General features: G+C 38.4%; 1 protein-coding gene across 1 annotated transcript in view; it reads left to right on the forward strand.

Annotated features, from left to right (window-relative positions):
* Positions 1–12,896, forward strand: part of nbeal2 (neurobeachin-like 2) — a 63,351-nt gene that overhangs the window by 25,025 nt on the left and 25,430 nt on the right. The window contains exons 12-26 of the mRNA XM_079444903.1: positions 975–1,606; positions 2,034–2,166; positions 3,379–3,498; positions 3,584–3,926; positions 4,028–4,110; positions 5,913–6,005; positions 6,208–6,379; positions 7,682–7,815; positions 8,701–8,860; positions 9,047–9,149; positions 9,258–9,408; positions 9,958–10,116; positions 10,241–10,400; positions 10,485–10,573; positions 11,550–12,236. Of these exons, the coding sequence (XP_079301029.1) occupies positions 975–1,606; positions 2,034–2,166; positions 3,379–3,498; positions 3,584–3,926; positions 4,028–4,110; positions 5,913–6,005; positions 6,208–6,379; positions 7,682–7,815; positions 8,701–8,860; positions 9,047–9,149; positions 9,258–9,408; positions 9,958–10,116; positions 10,241–10,400; positions 10,485–10,573; positions 11,550–12,236 (3,219 nt within the window). The remainder of the gene's footprint in view (positions 1–974; positions 1,607–2,033; positions 2,167–3,378; positions 3,499–3,583; positions 3,927–4,027; positions 4,111–5,912; positions 6,006–6,207; positions 6,380–7,681; positions 7,816–8,700; positions 8,861–9,046; positions 9,150–9,257; positions 9,409–9,957; positions 10,117–10,240; positions 10,401–10,484; positions 10,574–11,549; positions 12,237–12,896) is intronic.

A 12,896-nucleotide genomic window follows, 5' to 3' on the forward strand; every position in this document is an offset into this window, starting at 1 on the left:
AACAGATCGCTGCATAAACGCCACAGTTCAAACGGCAGCGCAGAGCGCAAATTAGCATGATCATCGCTTCCTCTTTACTACTAGTTTTAACATGAAATAAACATGAATGAACATCTCAATCAGTGTTTCAGCCAGAGAAAGCGTCAATAAAACAGCTTGTAAACAAAATGTCACGTAGCATTTCATTTACCCCAGGCAAGTCATCTGGGTCCACAGCTTGTTTGTTCGCTGGATAAATGAAATCTAGTGAATTTCATGAAATATTAGACTATATACTCATTATATTTTACTTAAATTAATATAAATGAATATATTTCAACAACAAATTTTTAAAATTGAATATTATGAGTATTGAGTACTGAGTATTGAATATTATATTTAAAAATAAATAGTAATTAAATGGAAGTACGTTACACCCCTACATAACTGTCAAAACACAACAAGATTTATTCAACTTAAAAAGAAAATGTAAAATATAAAATTAAAATATAAGAGAAAATTTAGTTAGTTAGTTAGTTAGTTGCCAGGCCAACTTTTTAATCTAATTAATTGAAGTTGATATACTAAAATGACTAAAACTAAAATAGAAAATAACTAAAAACTAAATAAAAAAATAAATAGACCTATTAAAAAATTTGAAAAATACACCAAAAAATTACTAAAATAAGACAACTAATTTAAGATTAAAATGAAAATGTAAAATATAAAAATAAAAACGAATTTGAAATTAATTAATACTATAATACTTTATTAATAGTACAAAAATAACACTGAATTTCATACTACACAGATGCATGCCTATAAAACATACTTATTAATGGTCAACAAGTAAGTTCTTCATCAAATGCAGTAAGTTTTGTAACTCTGAATTATTTCAGGAGTATGATTGAGAATCACTATGCTAAAAACACTTGTATCCTCATATGATCACTTTTTGCTTTGTCCATCCCCTTGTTCCTTGTTGTTTCTCTCAGGCTATTGAAGGAGAGCATTCCCAGGCCATGCAGTTGGGCATCAGTAATGAACAGCCTTTGCTTCTGCTGCTGCAGTGGTTGCCTGATCTAGGCTCTCGCTCTCTGCAGCTGCTGGTGTCCCAGTGGCTGGCGGCCGTGTGTCGAGGAACTCTGTCCTGCCGCACCGTAGCCGTCGAGGTGGGCTTAGTAGGCGCTCTGCTGGAGGTGCTGTCCGAAGCCCCGGAGCGGCTCGACCGGCAGTGTGCGGACGCACTCTTGGGCTTGCTTCAAGACTTGGGATCTCTTTCTCTACGGCCCTGTGAACTGAAGAGTCTGCTGAAGCTCTTGCGGACTGAGCCCGGTGCACCCCCTCACCCATACTGCGGGCGCGTGGTAAGGGTGCTTTCTGCCATCGCCGCTCGCGGAGAGGGTGGGTGCAGCGCCTTGCAGTATTTTGATCTTATGCCCCCTATGGCGGGTATTATGGTGCCAGCTATACAACGCTGGCCAGGAAGCGCATTCGCTTTTCATGCTTGGCTGTGCCTCAACACAGACTTTCCTCCACCCCAGCACCACTACTCAGAATCTCACCTGACAAACCCGGACAATATGGTTCGAATGGCTAAGGGACCTCGCAGAAAACAGCTTTACAGGTATTCTCAAGATAGATGGGTGTTCTGGGCGTGCATCTGAAGTATGTGATCATTTTCATTTATCTGTAATCAGTAATTACAACTTACAAAGTTAACGTTAACAATTTTAATACTTAAGTTTGATTCAGATATGAGATTAAAATATACACCTTAGCTCTCATGACTGCAGTTAAACGTAGAAGAATTGCAAAACGCTGATTAAAATCATAGCAATATTTACAACTGTAGATTAATTTTATATTGCAGATAAAATCACTGTAAGTGGTTAATATTCAATATATTGCCCAGGCCTATTTGTAACAAAATGCTTGTAAATATTGTAAGTCTAGTACACTTAGAGTAGTCTAGAAATAGCAATATTGACAGCATGCTGTACTGGTCAACAAGAGTACTTGTTTTGTGTGTACTTATTCCTTCCTGTGTGTAGTTTCTTCACAGCAAGCGGAACTGGCTTTGAAGCTTTTTTCACCACAGAAGAAGTTCTGGTGGTGGCAGTATGTACTAAAAAGGAATACATGGCCGTCTCCCTGCCAGAACACCCATTTAATGATTGCGCCTGGGTTAGTAACCATACCGACAACTCACACACACATTAACATAGACAATTTAAGGAAGAGAAGACAGAACACTTGAATGAGTATGAAAATAAATAATAGAAAGATACAGTGGTTGGAAAGAGCCCCCTTTCTGTTTACAAAAAGTTTACTTTTTTAATAGAAGCATCATGTATTTTTGTTTTACTGCAGAATTACCTTTAGCTTGGTTAGCCTCTTTAACATGATTTCAACTAAAGAAGTTAGTTGCTTTATGATAGACAGTGTTGGATAAAGTTACTAGAAGTAATGCATTACAATATTGCATTACTCCATTAGAAGGGAACACTTTATAATAATGTTCAGTTGTAAGTCATTTATAAGTAATTAGTTAATGATGAACTAATCATTTACAAAACATGACTATGCGTTCATAGATGATTAAAAAGTGATATGTTAATATTTTATCTTTGTTTTGTAGATTAAGTTATAAATCATTTACAAGTAATTAGTTAATGATGAACTAATCATTTACAAAACATGAGTATGCATTCACAAATGATTAAGTAATATGCTGACGATTTTAAAATCTGTCCATAAGTTATCTTTAAAAAAATAGCATCATGAAATAATTAAACAAATCCTTAATGGTTAATGGTTACTAGTTAATATATTATTAATCACTTATAAATCATTGCGATGTCAACATTGTACTATTATCTCAATAAATGTTCTAAATCATTTACAAAGCTTTCTGCATCCCCTAATCTAAAGTGTAAACTACTCATCACTTGTAAATGTGTTACACATCATTTGTAGATCTTTCTTACCTGTTACAAATGATCTATAGCTGTATACAAGACATTTACAACACATTCTGCAAAGTGTAAGCTACTCATCAGTTGTAAATCATCAACAAATCACTTAAAAATGACTTACAGCTGAACGTTATTATAAAGTGTTACCCATTAAAAAGTATCTGTGTTACTTAGTTATTTTTTATGGAAAGTAATGCATTACTTTGTGTCACCTGGTCTGGGCTTGCTTATTTGTTTTTTTAATAACAAAAAAAGTTATATTTTTGTTATTTTGTTATTTATATGAAAACGTAACTTTTGTTGTAAATTTAAAAGTAATGCGCTACTTTACTAGGTACTTGAAAAAAGTAATCTGATTACGCTGATGATATTATTGTAAGGTTTTATTCCTGTATTCATAGTTTTATTCTTACCCTTCTAGCACTCAGTAGACATTGTTCACGTTCCTGGCCGTCGGCCCTTCGGACAGAATGTGGTCACTGTTTATGTGGACGGAGTGCTGTGTAAAACAGCACCCCTGCGCTTTCCTTCTCTGAATGAGGTGAGTAAATGTTATTGTCTGCAGGAGTTTGATTTATTATGAACCTGTTTTGTTTCATTGGTTTGTTTGACTATCGACATTTCAGCCCTTCACTTCCTGCTGCATTGGATCAGCTGGTCACCGGACCACTACCACCATGACTACCTCTCCGACACTGCCCAACCCGTACCACTCGCCCTCCGAGATGGCATTTGCAGCACATGTTGGGCCACCCATCCTTGCACGTTCCCAGTCCTTCCCTGCATCCTTTGCAGCAGCTGCAGGGGGGCGGCCAGGTGTGAGTCGGGACAGTCCAGTTCACACCATCCCGGCAGGGCTACAGGACACTGCGTGGGGCTCTCCTTCATCACTGGGCGGACTTTTAGCCACGGTGTTCATCTGCCATGAAGCTCTGCAGCCTCCTCAGGCACGAGCCCTGTTCAATGCAGGTATAAATGAGAAATCCACCGCATTCATAATGCAGAAATTTAGATTTCCAACCAAAAAGAAACAAGCGTTAAAGAATGTCCATCTCTGTTTCGCTTGGCAGGTCCCAATAATGTTTCTCTATTCAAAGCTGATGGTGAACCTTCAGAAGTCAACAGTAAACTAGTGTTATACTACACCCCACAGGTAATTATCTTCCCAGTGAGCCATCTGATACATACACACACACACACACACAAGTTACAGCTGGAGTCGGCATCTCTCTCGCCTCACCTGAGCCCATTCACTTTTAACAGACCCCCTAAATCATGAGGTGGGTTTGGTAGGGGGTAATTGAGAATGAATGGGGGAAATCCACATGAGAGGAGGCAATGCCTCTGTGATATGATTGGATATGACTGGTTATGATCGGCTGTGATTGGTTCATGCAATAAATCCCACCTCTTGTGCATTCTGTGTTTGCGAATCAGTCTCAATAAACAATATAATGGCATTAATGGGAAGACTAATTTAAAAGTAACAGTGAATAAACTCACACACTTAGATATAACCACTTTGTTATGTCAAAATAAGCCTTAAAATGGCATGAAAATATGATCTTTAGGAGTTTTTAGTGAGTAATCAGCTTGGTGAAATTTAAAGTAAATCTCCACGTCTGTGACCAGTATTTAGTGAACTTTGATGACTGATGATCTGAAAAATTAAAAAATAGTTAGAAGTTAACTATTAAAAAGAATAGCTGAACATAAGTTCACAAAAAAAAAATATTGTTTAAACTACAACTGCCTTGAGTTAAATTGGAATAAATGTAAAATAAATGTAAAGCACAAACTTGATGAGATTCATACTTGGCTTTAATAAATAGAATATTGATTACATTGATTACATTGTTAATGTAAATTGTAGAAGCGGGACATGAATTTCCCTTTGATAAAAAAAAAAATGAACACACACCCGGAGCAGTGGGCAGCCATTTATGCTGCGGCACCCGGAGAATAGTTGGGGGTTCGGTGCCTTGCTCAGGGGCACCTAAGTTGTGGTATTGAGGGTGGAGAGAGCGCTGTATATTCACTCCCCCCACCTACAATTCCTGCCAGACCTGAGACTCGAACTCGCAACCTTTGGATTACGAGTCTGACTCTGACTCTATCCATTAGGCCACGACTTATTTGCATCAAAAAATATTGATTTTGTTTTTCTTTACCTGCTATTGGGATACGGTTAAAAATAAGGACAGGTTTAAAGGTGGGTTAAGGGGTTGGAATAGGGACGACAGTCTAATTATAGATGTGACTACAGAAATTAATTACAGATAAAATTACAGGAAGGTATTTTTAAATGTACAAACAATTATAATGTAAAAGCAGGTATGTAGACAATAAGTCAGGCCCAGTTCTATAGGGGTGATAGAGGGTGCTAAGCACCCACAAACAAAATAAATAGCACCCTCAGTTAAAGCTGTAATAATGACATTTCATTGCAAATTTGGCATACTAACCAGTGTTATGGTTTGCACTATGGAGATCGGTTTCTATTTCAATGTGTTTTTGCAGCGTTGAGCAATGTAGCCGGTCCCAGACAAATCTGTTGATTTCCTGATCGCAACAGCCAATCAGAGGCATTTAAATTATAATGCACTCACCACTCAAATCGCCAGAGTTTTTGTTCAGGTGTTGTGTTCAGCACGAATCATCTCAGATTATAACATGCAGCAATGTCAATAAGAGATTCATTGTGCTGCATAGTGAACTTTTTGCGATGAACAGATGAGTGACAGATTTTTAGTGATTATAAATGGAGAGCTCGTTGCGCCATAGCAATGGAGGCCACTAAAACCATTATAGGCTATATTAAGAGCACCCTCATGAATTTAAGAAGCACCCTCAGAAATTTGATTCTGGAGCCGGGCCTGCAATAAGTACATTGTATCAAATGGTTAATTTAAAGATAATTCTTATACACATTATCCACATTCTTTTGTCCTGTAGGCCTTTAAGAGCCAGATCTGTTTGGATTTGTCTCCCAACCATCTTTACGATGGCAGGCTGACAGGTCACAGGGTGGTGAACTGGGACGTCAAGGTATGTATCTGTCACTGAGCTTCATTGTCTTTAAGTTTAGAATGACTCATCTTGTTCTGACATCAGCACAGCCTTTTGTGTTTGACAGTGTTGGCAAATGTGTGTATTCAACACATACTTCTAGAACAAAGCTCATAATCTCATACATCCCTGCAGGAGCAGTAACTGCTAATTATGTTTTATTATGTTGTCTTGCGTGTAGGATGTTCTGAGCTCAGTAGGTGGGATGGGAGCTCTCCTGCCCCTGCTGGAGCAGGTGTGTTTACTGGATCAGGGCGAGACTGTAGGTCAGGAGACTTCAGATCTTCTCGGGCCAGAGCTCACGTCCTCCAGGGGCCCTGCCGGCATGCTGCTGCCACTGGGGAAGTCATCTGGTCAGTAGTCTCTCAGCCATGTCTGATTCCAATCCCTCTCTCTCTTCCCATAATTCATGTCCATATATGCATCAAATAAAAAGCATTAGCTTAAAAGTATAAACAGATTCTGCAAGTGAATCTCACAAAACTGTCAAGTTTGAGTCATATTTCACTCCAAAACCAATTTGTATGGCCATTGAAGTCATGATAAAAAAGGAGTGGTGGCAGATCTTTTCTTCTGTATCATGACATACCATAAAATAGGGTGGGGACTTGGTTGTAGCCATCAGTTGGTGCCTGGATTTTGAGAGCGTTACAATCAAAAGTCTATGTAAGCTTGCAATTGATTGTGGAGGGGTGGGTTTAATGGGCTGAATGACTGGGGTCCTGTATACATCACCAAAAGGAAGTCAGACGTTTTCACCAGAAGATCGAGTTCTGATATTTTAAATAAGCATAAGGTCAAAAAAAAGGAAAAAATTAAATGCAGGCATAACATTACATTATTTATTTTTTAAATATATAATTACAGGAAGATATTTTTAAGTACAATTTAAAAACATGTATGTACATTGCTTTATATCAATTAATTTATCATATATATATATATATATATATATATATATATATATATATATATATATATATATATATACTGTATACCGACTAGTTGTATTCCAACTAGTTGCCAAGACATTTCTCATTTTCATTTAGTTTCAGCTGAAGCACTCAAATTAAAATAAAGTAAATAAACTGGAACTAAAAAAACTAAGACAATATTGGCATATTTTAAAATTGAAACAGTAAATGTATAAAGACATTTAAAAAAAAATATGAAAATGACACTCATAAAACCTAAAAACCTTTATTACAAATTTAATTTAATTTAATCAAAATACTAGCAAAAGCTTGTAGTAGACAGAACTGTGCAAATTATAGTTTCAATATTTTCCTTTTTTAGAATAGTTTTTTCACAGTTACGTTAACAGTAACAGCTTGTTATGTGGCGTTTTAGAGCTGCTTTGCACATTTATGATGTAAATTCTTCTGTAATTGCAGTATGAGTCACCATAGATGTTTTCTGAGCACACTGTTTGATTTTACTGAGGTAGTGATTCATAAAGTTGTGTTTGAGTGATTCTACATGTTTGTATATGCCTGTGTGAGAGGCTGTAGGCGAGTTTGTGTTTTTCGTGTTCTGCAGTTGAACTTTTTATTACCTTTGGCTGTTGATTTCCCATGTAATGGCATTGCAGCAATTTTGTCAATGTTACATTTTGCTAATGTGAAACTGATTGCTGCTTTGTGTGTGTGTGTTAGAGGGCCGTTTAGAGAAGAACAGTGTAGCAGCGTTTTTGCTGATGATTAAGAACATGCTGCGCAACCATCCGGCCAATCAGGAGAGTCTGCTTCAGTGCCATGGGCCGCCCATCATCGGAGCCATGCTCAGCAAGGTACGCACACACACACACACTGGTGAATAGAGAGGGCGTCTTGACGTCTAACAGGACATATTGGTGTATGTGACTTCAAGGCGTCGCATCCTGTTAGGAAACACTTGTGTTAACAATCCCATGATATTGCACAATGTACACACAACCACAGTTTCTCATGCTTTAAGGTTTTATCTGGTGCCAGGAATCTTTAAAGAAATGAATAAGCGAGGTTTGAGTGTCTGACGTAAACTCATTCAAATCAAGAATTCACATGTATATCACAACAGCATGTTCCAACATCTGTGACATTTAACACATATTCAATATGAAAGTTTCAAATAGAAGCTGCATCGTTTTCATTACATTGGCAAATCGATCAGATACTAGGCATGTGATATTAAGCAGATAATTTGATGAGACTTTGATAAGTACAAATGATATCTATGGGCTTCTGTTACAACAGCTCATAGAAACAGATGCTGATATATTTCTGATCTGTTGTAAGATCATTAGGCTCAGCAGTGGCCTTTATTGGTCCACAAAATTAAAAGTCATATCTGATTTTCTTCTGATGTACTGTGACTTGACAGGCTTGTAAAGTCCTTTGAAGAGAGTTTCTCGGGTTTGAAAGTTGAAAAGTACACACACACTCATAGTTACATAAGTATACCATCCTCGGGCCTAAAACATGAGCTGTCATTTATGTATGACAAGTCTCAAATTTACTTAAATTAAAATACATACATTTATATATGTATATAAAAATCTGTTGCACATTTGAATTTGTGTTTGTCAGCACATATGAATTTGATCATTATATCATGTAAATAATTTGATTATGTATTTTAATTGATTGACGGCAAAACACTTCATCTCCTGTCTCGCATTCTTTTTCTTCCTTAGGTTCCTAGCAGTATGATGGACATGAGTGTGCTGATGGCCTGTCAGTTCCTGCTCAAGCAGGTGTCCAACGAGGGCAACAACGCCCTCCTATCACAGCTGTACCAGTACCTACTCTTTGACTTCAGAATCTGGAGCCACAGCCACTTTGCAGTCTGCCTGGGTAAACAAACAAGAAACATCTCAATAGCATTATCCATTGCTTTTTTTGTTATTCAACTCACTTACATTAAATGCAAATAATAATCAGGCCCTAAAGGAATCGTTTACCCAAAAAGGACAAATCCATACCTGATTATTTCATTTCAAACCCATTTATCTGTAAGCCTGTATTTATGTTGGTTTGTAGGTCATGTGCAATACCTAACCACCGTCATCAATGAAGGGAAGCTGAAGACTCGTAAGAGGTATGGTGTTCAGTACATCCTGGACTCAATTCGGACACACTACAGGTACGTTCATAACTGAAAAGTACTATTATGATTTTGCTTGGAGATCTAAGAAAATTAAATATTTAATTTTGATGAAAGATTTTTGTAAGTGTTTTTTTGTGTCCACAGTGTGGAGAAGGATGGCAGTCCTCTATCTGATGAGAGGCAGACAGTGCAGATCTCTCTTTTTGCTCTTCTGAAGGACCTTCTGAAATCTCCCACTGCTGAGGAGCTGCACAGTGTACTTGCCTACGCTGCTATAGTGCAGGACGAGCAGCAGGTGACCCACACAAACACAAATTTTTCTGCTCCTAAACCTAGTGTGTTCCTTCTGAGAAAAAAATTCATGCAGATAGCTATCGGTGTTAAGACATTGGTAGGTTGAATTCCTGAATAGAGTAAACACTGACTGAACTACTGGTGTTATTTTGGGGTGGAACTACCTGTTTGCATTTAATTGTTATTCTATGTATTGCTCATAAATATTGAATGTAGTAATGCCAATTTTATGGGTTCATAAAAAAAGACCACCACAGGTTTTCGTAAAGTTGGTCATACTGACACGCATGCATTTTCCGTGAAATTTTGTCTCAGAACGGTATTTGTTTGTCATACGTCTTGTCAATTATAAAAATAAAAAACATTGAATTAATAGCTTGGCATGCCATGGATTACACAACAGTTTGGTTTGTCACTTTCATGTCAGTTTCATATTGTGTGTTGGAATATGAAATGTTTTGAGCTTGTCCACTTTCAACCACGAGGTAGTTGAAAACGTGTCCTAATTCTTAAACATTAAAAGCTGACCGAATGTTCTCCTTCTCTGTAGGTGATCAGTATTCTGGATGTGTTACACACTGTATTGAGGAGTTCTCCATCTCCACGTGAGCAGGCTGTGACGGTTCTTCTGGAGCGAGGGGTGGAGCAGCTCTACTGTCTGCTGCTTAAAACCAACTATGGAGACGAGGCTCGCGAGAGAGTTTTCAGGGTCAGAATAAGCTTGTATTTTAAATGTTGGCATTGCAATAAGGCATGTATTGAGATGACCTTTTGAAACCAAAACGATTAGATCAGTATCTTTCAGAGTGATATGAACACATGTTCTCCTGCAGGTCTTGTATAAAGTCCTGAAGAGTGAACGTATACCTGAGCGCAGTAAAATGCGCATCAAACTCAAGGACTCTGGCTACCTTGGGCTGGTCTGCTCCTTTGGAGACGTCCCCATCACAATGGCGACTGTACGCTGTCTGTATGAGCAGGTGCTCGCCACAGGTAAACTGAAGAAAAGGTGGATGGCAGTTATCAACTTTACACTTCAGTTATTGATTGGTCTGTTTTGTTGTTTATTTGGTCCAGATCCCACTCCTAATTTTAGAGATCTGTTGGCATTGGCATACCTGTCCCATCGCGCAGACCTCAGCGTCCGACTAGATATCTGTCGTAAGGTGAGTGACTAAAAACAGTTAAAACCAGCCTAAGATGGTTGGCTGGTCTTACCTGGTCTTCCAGCCTGGTCATAGCTGGTTTAGCAGACTTTTGACTGCTTGTTTATCTGGTAAGGTTGGTCTTAGCTGGTCAGGCTGTGAGACCAGCTGAATACCAGCTTGATAAGGTTAAACCACATCCAGCTAAGACTAGCCAACCAGCTTCAACCAGTGTTAATGATAGTTTATTTCATGGAGTGTTGTAGCTTTTCAGTTTGACTTTTAAAACACAGTTTTTTCAGTTAGACTTTGGTTAGCTATGTTTTTTTATCATGCAGTACAAATGTATACCAAAAAGGATAAGATTGTTTTCAGTTAGCCTATGGCTAGCAAGCTTGCAGTTTAGCCAACTGTTTAGCCAACTGCCTTAGCATAGCGTTAACTGTGCCTTTAGGTAGCGTCAGAAATATCATAATTACGACGAGTACATGAATCATACTTATGATTGGAAAAAGCAAGATTCTAGATAATACACAAATTATCTAATTGTGACGTTGGGTAGGGATGTGTCAATTTAGCAGAAACACTGACCTATAATATAGATTAATTACTCACTAAACAAACAATTCATTCATGGATTACAGATTTGTATTAGTCTGATGAATCCTTTACTAATGAATCACTGCATCTGTCATTTTAAAGAGTCTTTACTGATTCAGCAGCTGACTCACTCAGGTTCAAATCATATCAGGTTCACATGTCCAAACAAAAGCCAATCTCCCATTTGACCCATTCTACCCATTTGACAATACAAGTTTCACTTGCTTTACCTCCAAATACAGTCCATCCGACATTTACTTGCAAAATGCAACACAACGATAGAGCATTTAAAACACTTTGAAGCAAAACAAAACCCAGTTGTGAATGGTATGTTCTTGGCTAAGTAGTTATCAAATTAATAAATTAACATTTCTCTCTACCTCTTTCATCCCTGTAGCTCTTCCACTTGATCTACTCCAATGAAGAGTATGTGAAGCAGCTCGCTCGTCAGTCAGGCTGGCAGGATGTTCTCACCAAACTCTACATCAAAGAATCGTACGAGTCTCGCGTTCTCAGCCAATCCAATTCTTTGTCCAGCCCCACCACCTCGCTGGACCCCGTTCTTTCCAGACCTGTCTTCCGTCGTGAGGACAGCGTAATGGAGGACACTCGGCAGAACGTCTACATTTCTCTCACTGCCCGCCACGAAGAGGAGTACGAGGAGGAAGAAACTCAGGATGCGTCTGAGGGCTACTCTGACCTCTCCCAGTCCCCCCCGTCAACCGGACAACTCAAGAGTGATTCCGGACACTTCAAGCCATTTGACTCCGGAGAACAAAGCAGTCATTCATCCACCTTGTCCAACACAGTGGACATTCCATCATCGTCCCGTCTGCTGGAAGAAGAGGAAAGCGTGTATCAGCCACTCTCACCCTTCAGCTCACCCTTTGAGCTGGAACCAAGCCATCAAGGACCCCAGACACCTGTGGGTAGCCAGCCAGAGACCCCTTCTCCTCTGGAGCACAGTAAGAGCTTCCTAGGCATGAGGCCACGCAAGAGCTCCAGTCTGTCCAACGTTCTGGACGACACAAGCTACAGCACCGAACCTCCTACAGACACCATCTCCAACACATCCAACCCACAGGTACATGCTGAACTGGGGGTGGACAATATGATTTAAAATTTTATATCACAATATGAGTAATTTTATTTCACAGTAACGATATATATCGCAATATAGTTATTTTTGCTTTAAATAAGAAAATTTGGTACCATAAAAAGTGTATAATTCTTGTCACTAGTGTTAATTTCACAAAAAACTAATACTAGCCTAAATAATGAGTTCTCTTTCGCTGCTGATTTCGTTTCAAGGCTTAAAATCACATGTTTTTAAACCGCAATGCTTAAAAACGTGTGCAAACAAAGTTTTCATAACCACGTAGCACAGCAATGACATGTTAGCATGTAATCACGATAGAGTCCAGAATCTCTACTGGTTGACACATGTCTACTGGTTAATCGTGCTGAACAGTTGCTAATTTGTCACTCACTCATTCAGTTGATTGTTTTAGTAAAGTCATGTAGGGAATAGTGAATAAAGGTTGAGGGGGTGATTGCGGAATTCAGCTCCTGAGACAAGGTAACTACAGCAGACTGCAGGTGTAATTAAAGATTAAATGAGAAGCAAGGCCAAAGTAAATTAATAAAATATCATCTAATTATCTCTATGGACAGTTTTATAAAGAATATACATTCCTCTACTTATGCCAGACCATAAAATGTTATTGAGCAGAAATTGTAAATA

The sequence above is a fragment of the Barbus barbus genome (genome assembly GCF_936440315.1).
Source record: "Barbus barbus genome assembly, chromosome: 21".
NCBI classification, from domain to species: Eukaryota; Metazoa; Chordata; class Actinopteri; order Cypriniformes; family Cyprinidae; genus Barbus; species Barbus barbus.